Genomic DNA, 12282 nt, shown 5'->3' on the forward strand with positions numbered 1-12282 from the left:
CATGAGTGAAGTGCATTACTGAGTGAAGTGTGTTTGAGAATGGATCTCTGGGTAGTGTCTTATCTTCTGCGTGACACCCGTGTATCATTAGCAGATCTGTTTCCCGTGTGATAGGTGGGAATATTGCCACACTAATAGCTGTTTAAGAGCTTGCATGGCTTGATGCGCCTTAATCGTTTTTTCATATACAAGTTATTTATGTACTTGTCTACCAATGCAAAGGTCTTTCTCTTTTTTTCTGATGTCTCCTCCTTTCTCTCACTCCCTCACGCTTTCCTCCCAACAGTCTATTTTTATATCCCTGTTTTCTGTCCTCTGCTTGGCCACAAAACAACTTGCACAGACACAAAGGGGGCCTCTAAATTTTACTGTGTTGAATGGTATGACAACACAATGCCACAAACAAGCTCGGCTGTCCCGAGCTCCTCACGGAAAGCTCAGAGAGGATATCTTGTTATGGGGGGGGGGGTTAAGGATTTGTGTACTATATTCACATAGCTTTTGGAGTTGTGTTTGGAATTGAAAACAGACGTGACGTTTACCCCGTCTTTTTTATTTACCCAAATACCCTGGCTGGCATGTAGTGCCTCCTAGAACTGCCAGTACATTCAAATATGTTCTTTGTTTACTTATGTAGTAAATTGTAACATATTGCATACCCACGGCAAAGCCGCCTATTTTAGGGCCCATATTACTTGCCAAGCTCAATAAAAAGTCGTCAATCACAGTCAAACTCAACCTGATAACCAATTGCACCCAAACACAGTTGCTAACGTGTTGTTTTGAGTACTGCACGTGTTGTCCTTGTTATCTTCCACCGGAACTAACCACCGTGCTTTGGTGATGCCTGTCTTCTGCATGGCACAAAGTTTTAAAGGATCGGGGCAGAGTCACCATGCCAACAGTGATGCATGCCTCACCCTTGCTCAGTGTTGGAATGAGGCAACCCGGGCCCCATGGCAAAGTTTTCATGTGAGAGACCATTGTTCTGGCTGAGAAGCGCTTAGACTACGTGCAAATGGGCCACACAGACACAAAGAGCGGGCAGTTGTAATTCCTTCAAGACATAATTTTAAATGCGGATAAGCGGAATGACTAGAGGTTGTTATAATATTGTCTTGCAAGCATCGCTGGGTTATTTATGAGGTTTTTATCAAAAACACTGCTTAGAATTTTATCTCAGCATGGATGTCCTTGAAAGGAATTTTTTTAGGGATCTCCCCAAAATGGACCGGGAATAGACACCTCGCATACCATTTTTGAGTTAATATTTCTCAAGGTCCCCCTGTGACTGGGTAGAACGCTTCCAAAGGGTATTACCAGACCAAGTCACATTCTTTTTGTGATCTATCTTGGCAGAAAAGTTCCCATGTTCTAAGCTCTCATTTTTGGAAAGCTGGTGTCCGCTGTTTGCCTGGTATAGGGCATGTGATTGGTTTCCAGGATGATTTGTTTGTTGTTCCCTACTTTTTTCTTCAAGGTTCGGGTAAATGCTGACATTTCCTCTACCATACATTCAGATACACATAATTAATCAGGTTATTTCAGAGGAATAAGAGCAATTTTAAGAACCAATTTAGAGTTGCCCAGACGTATAACATAAAAAAATGTTACAAGTGCGGCCTTGTAACTAGAGGATTTGAACAAATATACAGTCATACACAATCTAATTTGGAAAATGTTTGTCCAGTGTCGGCAGTATTTCACATGAAAGATGCAGAGGAAACGTGAATCCTTTTTGACGCAATAAGCTATTTGCTATACTGTTGTACTTGATTTTAATGTTTTGTTTGTATTTTGAGTACGTCAATTTGAAAGTCAAGTCTAAGCACAAAATACATTTGCATAAATAAATAAAGCAAAGGAATAGCAAATAGTTCAAGGCAGATTAATGTGACATTCATATACTGTACACTGCCTTTCAAAGTCTACGGTCACTTGTTCTTTTTAATGTTTTGATATCAAAACAATGAATAACAAATGTAATGGGATTATTAAATCAAGACAATGTTATATTTAAACATGTTTTAAATATCCTCTCTGCCATTTAAAACGAGAAAAATATTAGCATTTTATTTCCCATATATTATGAGCTGTAATTGGCTGCTTTTTCATTTTTTTAAATAACACATTTCTTTGCTTTGTAATAAATTGTAAAAAAATATATATTTCTCCATACATGACATTCATGCCTTCATATCACACCTTCGTTTCATTTTAAGTCAAAGTATTTATGCATAAAAAAGTTAAATAAACAATCAAAGGTGTTTGTCGTTGAATAAACACTGATATATTCTCAAATGTGCCGGATAGTCCTTGTGTGCCTTGTCTAGACGGACACTAAAAATCCAGTTCCAGAGTATTGATAATAATAACAAGCACATGTCCCCTTCATGCTACCAAAATCACAGAAGACAAAAGCAAACATTTCTCTTGGACGTTCTCCTCCCATCTCCACCGAGTCAAAGCAAACAGCCACTCTGTCACGTTTCTCAGACATGATACAGAAAATATATTCTCCTTTGGTTAACCTCCAGAGCCGGCTTTGCTTTATTGGGTTGGAGACAGCACACCACGACTCATCAGATGGGCTCTTGTTCTACGTTTGTTGTATTTATAGAACAGTCTGTATCATTTTCACTGGCTTTTTGTCCAGAGTGTTCATGGCTTCCAAAAGATGATCAATGATAAAGATATTATGGATTTATGAGTTACATAATGTTTAAAGTTGAGTCCATGTGCTATTAGAAGTACTGCGCTGAGTAAAAAAAGGTGTTGTTCGCAGTGGCTTTGTAGATATAGTTACCAACACTTTTGGCATCATTGGTTGTTCAGGCTGTGTTTGGGAAGATAGATAATCTTGATTTTTCAATCCAAACAGCTTCAATGTATTTTCACAAAGAGTGACCATATTATGTGACACTTGTGCGGTTTATGAAAACACATTATGTAGTCTTTGTATAGTATACTTTTTAATTTCACAGTCACATGTGTTCTATTACCAACAAAACATGCATTCTAAGTTTCCAAGACCTCTACTAGTTTTGTATTTTTCTTTTCTCTTTCATCCCCTTTAAGTCAAGTTGTGTTTAGACTAAAAAACTTTGTTGATTTTGCAATGGTAGCAATGTTGATATTGTATTTCATGCCAGTTAGCATGTTCATATTTTGCAGTCCAATTGACGATTCAACAAACTTCACAGACTTTAATGCAACTTACACCATGTTGTTTAGATTTCTGTCTGAAGTTGCAAACCTCATCTGACACAGAATGTAGAAGCTCACATGCATCTTGAGATCACAGCAATCCAAGGCATCCAAATATCTCAAAACAGTGCCACATGGGAATACATTATATTTTACTCTTACTGACACTAGAATTTCAACATTGCTCAATGTGGCATGGCACCCTGGCACTGTTTTACATTTTTTCATCGCGTACATAAATTGTAGTCTTCAAACTGTGTATAAACAATTGAATAGTGTGAAACGAATACAGTTGCACCCAGAGCATGCCAGTTTCAACTAACATCATTCTGTATGTGTGTTTTCTCTAGGAATGCTTCACATTGCGTACTTGATCGTGTTTGTGTGCAAGTGCAAGTGCGAGAAAAAGAGAGAGTTTTTTAGAAGAGAGTGTCAGTATTGTAGCACCGAGGAACTGGGTCGTAAATGTTAACTGTAAGCCTGGCTTTAAGTTTCACGGCACAGTGTAGGACTAAACTGTTAAAGATGATTAGGCCCATTCAAAATACAGAAGTTGTGCTCCTGGTTTTTATACATTTTGTTTTGCATACATCATGTTTGCATACGTTTTGTCTCCAAAATCTCATAGTAATTTATGTAAATTTTTACAAGCTGTAATTGCTCATTCCCAGCAGCCACCGGTGTCAAAAGAGCTTGCCGTAGCACTTTTTCTGAACATGGCAGACGAGATAAACCAGGCTTCGAACCATAGTTTCTCCTGTGAGACCTCACTTGTCCCGTTTGAGCTTTATCCAAAGTGCTGGGATGCATCACACTTTACCTTACGCTTGAATTGAATGTATATATCCCGGACAGCTTGTGTTTAAATGTGCAATTACACGCTTTCACAGAGAAAACACTTTATTTTAAGTTAGTTGTCAAAAGAAAATCTTTAACATTATCCATAAAGTCATTTTCACAATTTTATGCAAATTAAATTAGCAATGCTAATTTTTGTAAGTTACACCCCAGCACTGCATTTGTCTACAGTTTATTAGAGATAAGTACAGTCAATTATTAAGCTATAAACAGATTATTTTAGCATTAACAGACTCATAGCAGTGCTTTCAAGTCTCATAAACTACAGCGGACAGGAAGGGGAATGAATGAGCCACTACAGCAGCAAGAGGGCAGAGGTTGGCGTCACAGCACCAGCCATAGTCGTTATAACTGACCTCACCGTTCATCATGTGACCCGGCCTCTGTAATTCACAGACCTCTGCATTTACAACCCTGTGTCAACTAGCAGTTTGGGAGATATTCCATTCGACAATTATGTCCAGCACACAGATGGATGATTTAGGGGCTCTTTAGGCAAGTCTGGTGTTATGACTTTTTAAATGGGTAATGCCGCTTTGTCACCTTCACCGCTTGACTGATGTTTGCTTTTATGATTCTGGGAAGAGGTGTTTCCTTTTACTTACGGTGTTAAGTTGTGAAACCCATGCGCTTTATCACGTTTTTTACGTAGACATGTTTTTATGGAATAATGTTTTTTTCTTTTTCAAATCTGTCATTGGTTTAAGTCATGTGACCTGGAAAAATAACTAGTCTAAAAACGGTGTGGGCTATCTGATCTGATGTGCAAAAATTAGCAATGATCCTGTACCACCAGTTCAATGGTTGGACACACTTGACTGACGTTACATTTGTCATGGTCTTTTTATCGAAAGGCGTAGGCTATAACATTTAAAAAATATTTGTTTTGATAAATATAAACTGTGCTGACCTATTCATTTCTTTTTATCTCAGCACACATGAAAAAAATAATAATCTTGGAAAAGATTGGCTACTTTAAAGAGTTTTTTGTACTTTTTATTATTACATAATTTTTAAAAGTAATGAGAAGGCTTGTCTAAACTTTTAACTGGTTTGTGTTTTTAATGGTTTAAAAAAACCTAACATACAAATTACAGAAATAACAGACACTTGGTTTTACGGGTATGGAACATTTCTGACTTTTTAAAATTGGATGTCTTGAACATCACTCAGTAGAGCTTCCCGGTTCACCCTCTCACATTGGCGCACTTTGCAAATAAACACAATCAATCTGCAAGTGGACCAGTAAACTTTGCTGGCTTTAAACAGTGCTGTGATATTGATATAGACGTGACTGCACTCGGGTCAGATTTTGGAGTGCTGATATGGCTGACCTCAAATCATTCGGTCTGACCCTCTGCTGGTGGGCAGCTGTGAGATGTAAGCCAATCCCCCAGGTGCAACACCACCAGGTTCCGCACGGTCATACACTTGATAATATTTGGTTATACCAAACTCACTCATGTGTGAAATACATCTTTGAGAGAAAGTGCAGGTGAAAGAACTCACACTACCCCCCCCACTCCAGTGGAGTTTTCTTTATTTTTGTTGTTTATTCGAGAGGCCGTGGCTAATTGTCACACTTTTTTTATATTAGGGTAGGTTTGTTTTTAAAAGGACATTCTGTAAAAACTATTTTATAGAAGAATATGATTGTTGTATTTAGGTTTGGATGAATTTCACAAAGGTTATTCAGAAACGCTTTACAATATGATTGTATTTATTAACGTTAGTCAATGCATAAGCTAACATTTACAGTAGCAACATATTTTTACAACATTTATTAAAATTTGTTCATTTTAGTTATAAACAATATAATTGTTCATTGTTCGTTCAAGTTACATTAACCTATGGTAACAGATTAGCATTAGCGCCGGCATTACTGTTCCATCTGATTCCATTTGCCCTGAACAATATTTGTGTAGTCCTTAAAAACGTGAAGGCTAATAAAAAAACAAGACCTGATTTTATTTCCTGATTTTTTGGCTGTAGCCTACCTCATCTGTTGTCTTTGGGTTGGAAGGTTTGTTTATGAATGGAAGTGGGAAATAACTATACACCCACTAAAGACCTTTTACCGTTTCCTCCAAGGTATTTTCACTTGAGGTTTGTGTTTGTGTAATCTTGATTCTCCTTCCTCTGTTCCACACATGACACTCTATGGAACATGACACAACCAAATCACCCTCAGAAGGCCAAAGCAAAGGATCTGTTGTCTTATGTTTCTGCAGGCCACCAGAACAGCACCCACGCCCCTTCTGAAGGTGACTCCAGTCCTTCTCCTTAAGTTGATTCCATACATTCGCTGCCTCTTAAAACTGAATGGAAGTCAAACATTTAATCCACAGAGTCCAGTCTATCTTAATGGAAGACACAGATTGAAGTTTAAGGGGTAGTTCGCCCCAAAATGATTTTTTTTCTTTTACTTACACTTTACTTGACTTAATGTCATTTCAAACTTGCATGACCTTCTGCAGAACACACAGATCATTTGAAGAATGTTGGCAACCAACAACATTGGGCCCATTCATTGACAGAGTGAAAATAGAAATATATATTTTTAGGTGAACTGTCCCTTTAATGTCATTTAAAATGCACAATTCAGATGTTTTGGCAAACATTGAATCGCAACCATAAGACACCTCTAACGCTCTAAGCATTGTGTTACATGCCCCTCATATTCCATCCAATCACATATATCATGATTTAGTTGTTTATTCTAAAAAGAAACTTGTATCATGATAACTTGCCTCATGGTTAAAGAATGCCCATTTCATACTCGGGACTCCACACTCATTGCCAAGAAGAGATATAACTGTGCGATCCTAATTCCATATGACATGAAGTTGCTGGCGGCTAAGGCAGAAACAGATTGAATTGTCTTAGCATTGTGTTGTTAACAGTCCATTTTGAGTTATAAAAATCATCTTTTGTACACAAATGGATCTATCTATCTATCTATCTATCTATCTATCTATCTATCTATCTATCTATCTATCTATCTATCTATCTATCTATCTATCTATCTATCTATCTATCTATCTATCTATCTATCTATCTATCTATCTATCTATCTATCTATCTATCTATCTATCTATCTATCTATCTATCTATCTATCTATCTATCAGCTATAAATATGATGAAATTGTTCAGGTTTGCTTACAGCTTATTAAACGGCAGCATGGTGACAATCTAGTCCTCAAGCCTCAATTGAACAAGACGTGTATGAAAGACTGGATCGTGACATGCCGCAGTCCTGTTAACATTTTGCTCCCTGTAGATCTTGCCACAGCATTTTGTTGCTTGTTCAGGCTAATAGATTCAAGCGACGGCATCACTCATAATGTGAAAAGTGGAGCAGCATGGCCACTGCAGTCCAGGAAAAGATGGAGCAGCGACTGTGTTGTCAATGTAGATTTGCACAAGTGTCCTGCAGTCAGAAATGTTTCATCACTGTGGATGTAGCTTTTACTTGGTGGCTTGTTCAAATGTGCATATTAACCAGTTGGACCTCATTGCTTAGTTACCAAAAGTTACACTAATCCTATAAAAGCAGAATCTTTATTTCAATCATTTACTCACCCTTAAGTTGTTTTAAATCTGAATACATTTCTTTGTTCCAATGAACACATTTAAAAATATGTGGGAAAGCAAACAGTTCTTGGCCTCCGTTGACAACCATAGTAGGAAAAATTACAATCGTTGTCAGAAGTGCCTTGGAAGTGCTTGCTTTCCAACATTATTTAAAATATAAGAGTGTTCATTAGATCAAAGAAACACTGCAAAAAATGATATTCTCACAAAAAAGTCCAGTTTAAATCAAGTTTCTTTTTCTCACCCCATTGGTAGATTTGTTTTGCTTGTTTTTACCATAAACTTACCGTATTCTTAATATCTTAGTTCACTTTCCTTGTCAAGTAATTGTATAGTGATATGAGAAGTTTAGATATTTTTACTAAAAACAAGACATAAAGGCATAGTAAGAATGTTATTTTTTGCAGTTAATTTATCCAGATTTGGAACAACTTGAGTGAATGATGACAGAATCGTTAATAACAAAAAGTTTTCTCAAGAAAAGTTTCTTCAAGAATTCTAACAGTCTTGACATCGAACTCCAGTTTGGATTCTGCTATAGAAGGTCCTGTTGTTGTTTGTGTAGGTTAAGACAGCACTACATTTCGTAGCCCATCTTTAAAAAATCTAGCATTTGTTTCTGAACACCGTCCAGAAGTGATGGATTTCCGCCAAAGCACCAAGGTTTGGAAATGTGACTGGCTGGCAACCCACAGTGAAGAACACAGAGATCTAATGATGAAATGCTTTGTCATATCTAATGCCCCGTCATGTCAGCGGGCATCTCAGGGGGTTTAATCAACATAAGTACTCTTTGTGGCGTATTTGTTAAGCTTGTTCTGGCCTTGTCATCTCTCCAGCAAGAAGATTAGAATAAAAGGGTTTATGATAAACCCAAGCGTCCCCTGCAGCTTGATATCTAAATCTCTTCCTCTCTGAACAAATGACATACAGCTGCATCCACCTACCTTCAACACTGACTCCACAAGCGATTGCTTTGTGCCTTTAGTTCAAAGACGTCATGAAGTGAAGAACCTTAGATAAGAAATTCCTTTACAATGAAGCCAACAAGAAAATATCCTTTCTTTAGGGTTGACTCTTGTTTTCCTCTACATGAGGTATTTAGTTTAAGGAAGCCGTAACTGTGATGGGTTGGATTGCCAGTGTCCTTGTGCAGCAGTGTCACCTTACGTTTTATTGGCCTCTTAAAAAAAATGTCAAACTCTCGACATGCTCGGTGTTAAAATGGCTTTAGGACTGTTGGTGTTGTCAAGTTAAGGATGTTTTACCTCTGAATGGATTTTACAGCTACTGGAGTTAAGATTATGTCATGGCTTCAGAGGTCACTGACTCTTTCTTTTTTCTGCCTTCATTCATTCTTTTTTTCTGTCTTTCATTGTTTCTTTCTGTCTGTCTGCCTGTCTGCCAGCCAGCCTGTCTTTCTTTCTTTCTTTCTTTCTTTCTTTCTTTCTGTGTGTCTGTCTTTGTTTCTATCTGTCTGGCTGACGTTCTTTCTTTCACAGTTCGTTTTCTGTCTGTCTGTCTGTCTGTCTGTCTGTCTCTCTGCCTGCCAGCTTACAGCATGGCTCATGTTCTAGAATTAAAGCAGAAAACCACAAAACTAGAGCAAAATTGTTACTTTAATTCTTTCTTTATTTCTGCCTCTTTTCCGTTTATTTCAGTGTTTCTTTCTTTACGTCTGTCTGTCTGTCTAAACTAAACTTGTAATAGAGCCCAGCACAAAATTTGTAATTGGATGGAGGGGCTCATTTTGCACCCTGTATGTGATAAACAAATATCAAATAAATAATAAACAATAACATTGTGACGGCCTGTTGTGTTTTTCTAATATAGTATTTTGCCCGTCACAGATTGAGAACTACATCAAAGAGAGCATGAAAACAGAGATGGTCCAGTTACAACAGAGTGCTGTTCATAACCACACAGCGGCAATGTTGGAGATGGGCACCAGTCTTTTATCCCAGACAGCGGAGCAGACACGCAAGTTAACCAATGTCGAGACGCAGGTACAGAATCTCCCTTCCAGGGTCCATTTCATGCCCCATTTAGTGAACCATTTCCCCCTTATATTGCCCCTAAATACATTCTCTAACAGGCCAAGAAAAACCCTCATGCCACACTAGACGTGCAATCTCTTTTAAGTATCATGCTACTGTTTTTATTGCTAAATGTCTTTAGGACTTGTGCATTTTTTAATAAGTCACAGCAGGATACAGCAAATTGCATTTTGCTGATTTGGAAAATAAGAGGTTGACTATATGGTCTTAAGTGTTACTGTATGGCACTGCGGTGCAGTGGTGCGCTCTATCCTTTTTTATGTCTTTTCCTGTGGTAATGCTCAGATAGGATTGACTTACTTAATGGTTTTAAGGTCTGTGTTCTTGTGGAAGGATTACCGTATTTTTACAGAAATGTTATCGTTTTCAGGTTTTAAATCAGACATCACGGTTGGAAATTCAGCTTCTGGAGAATTCACTGTCCACCAACAAGCTGGAGAAACAACTCATGGTTCAGATTAATGAAATCAACAAGATCCATGACAAAAATGGGTAAACCCCCCTGACCTCCCACCACAGCACACATTCAACCTCATGTCATTCAAAACCAGTATGGAAACCAATTAAAGTCAATGCAAGCGGAAAAAAAATGTTTGGAAGTTACAGTAGTGATTGATTTAATTTCCCACTGTACTGCTGAATAATCTGCCAGGACAGATGTTTAAATATAACATACTTGTAATTCATAGGACAATAGGAGCTTGTGCCAAAACCACAATACAGATCATTACACAAAACGATTTTCAATCCTTGACAACATGATGAGCTCTTAGCCTTCAACTTGGACTCACACAGAGCAGTGGGATGAAACCCGTGAGTGACATCCCCTGAACTCCCGTTAAACTTTGTCCCCTGTGGAGACAAATAGCAAAAAGTCTTGTGTGTTTGCATTGATTTTGCAATGCACAATTTTTGTAATTCTTTCAATTTTTTTCTAAATTGATTGGTCTAGTGGGACCATTCGTTTCTGAATTCAATTCCCAGTGTTTGCGGTGGTTTGAGTCCAGCTGTTGTTGGAAAATGTGGAAAGACATTCATATCTCTCTATTTCATAAAATATCTAAAGTATCAGATAGCTTGTGTTTTGGTTACCAGCATTGATTTAATTGCTCAACTTATATTATAGAGGGTCTTCTATTTCTATCTTAAATTAATTATTTTAAGATGTTTACAGGATTCCCTTTTCTTTATTAAGACACTGAATTCAGCCCAGCATGCATCAGGTTTCCAAGATTCACTATACATATTTAGGTCTTGGATCTATTCTACACTTAAACAAAATCCCAAAAGCTATACTGTATGAACAGTGTGTGTGTTTGCATGGTGTGTAAATTATGGAGATTGGCTACATGCATACCAATATTTATTACAGTCTCGGTTGCCTCCGTGGCGCCTCTATATGCTGAAACATAAATACAGTATTATCATGTTCTTTTTCCGTCCGGGACCCAAATAAGACTTTTTTTTACCGTGGGGTCCACACTTCCAATATGGTATTGTATATTACGGAATTTGATATAATCTTAGACAATTTCTTTGCTTTTTATGTATGAAACCATCTATAATATAGATAATTATAATTAGGGAATAACTCTATACAAATGTGGGAAACATTTTAGCTCAAACCTTTGTAAACGTGGACAATCTTGCACAGTCTGTGAGCCATTCACCAAAGAATTAAACTGTCAGATAATTTATGATTTGATGCTTTCTGTATTTTTCAGTTTTTTTCCAACGTCAAAAAATGATCCATGTAGCACTGTAACCACAGTAACAAGCCGCCTGAGTCACATTCAAAATAAATGAAAATCATTGTAATCCCATATAAACACCTTAGGAACAATAATTGCAATAGCTTTGGCATTTTGGCAGATATAATGGCATGCAAGTCACACTTTATTATAACACAATACTACCCAATTTGAAAACATTGCCTTTGATTAGTTACGTTTCCCTTAATTTCAACATCCTTTTTTTCTCATTGTTGCTCAGGTTTCTAGAGCTGAAAATGCAGGAGTTGGAGGACAGGCACAGAGAGGAGCTGGAGGCTTTGCGGGAGGAGAAGGGCTCCCTGCAGGCTCTGGTTAGTAGACAGAGTTCCGTAATCCGCGAGCTGGAAACTCAGCTGAGTCGAGCGACCGGTAACAGCACGACCCTGCAGAAACAACAGCAAGACCTGATGGAGACTGTACGGAACCTGCTCGGCCTCTGCGCCAAGGATGGAGGTACAGCACGTAAGCACAAAAAAATCTCTTTATTGTCTTCCTCTATTAGTCTTTTAAGCTGTGTTGGATAAAAATCTGTTAAATGGTAATGTAACGCACAGATCAGTGCGTACTGACGCTGAAAGAAATGAGTCAAAACTACAAATGTAGCAGTTTTTGGTAAACAGTTGTGCCCAATGACGAATTTCAATTATACAGCGTATTACATAACATATACCTTATCAATGAGAAAAGCCTCTTCCTGGTACTTGGTAAAAATGCGTCTTTCTGGTTAAATGTCACATTTCCCTCCAGACGGTGTTGTGAACCTCAACGGATGAAGCTTATCACGCTTCAGCAC

The 12282-nt window shown here is 37.8% G+C and overlaps 1 protein-coding gene across 3 annotated transcripts in view; it reads left to right on the forward strand.

Moving 5' to 3' along the window:
* The window catches only part of angpt1 (angiopoietin 1), a 70920-nt gene that overhangs the window by 34035 nt on the left and 24603 nt on the right, over nucleotides 1–12282 (forward strand). For 2 of the 3 annotated variants that reach the window (XM_079484064.1, XM_079484063.1), the window contains 3 exons: nucleotides 9511–9666; nucleotides 10088–10209; nucleotides 11710–11951. In XM_079484064.1, the coding sequence (XP_079340190.1) occupies nucleotides 9511–9666; nucleotides 10088–10209; nucleotides 11710–11951 (520 nt within the window). The remainder of the gene's footprint in view (nucleotides 1–9510; nucleotides 9667–10087; nucleotides 10210–11709; nucleotides 11952–12282) is intronic. The other variant, XM_079484065.1, reaches the window with a different exon arrangement.

The sequence above is a fragment of the Barbatula barbatula genome (assembly GCF_947034865.1).
Source record: "Barbatula barbatula genome assembly, chromosome: 21".
Classification (NCBI taxonomy): domain Eukaryota; kingdom Metazoa; phylum Chordata; class Actinopteri; order Cypriniformes; family Nemacheilidae; genus Barbatula; species Barbatula barbatula.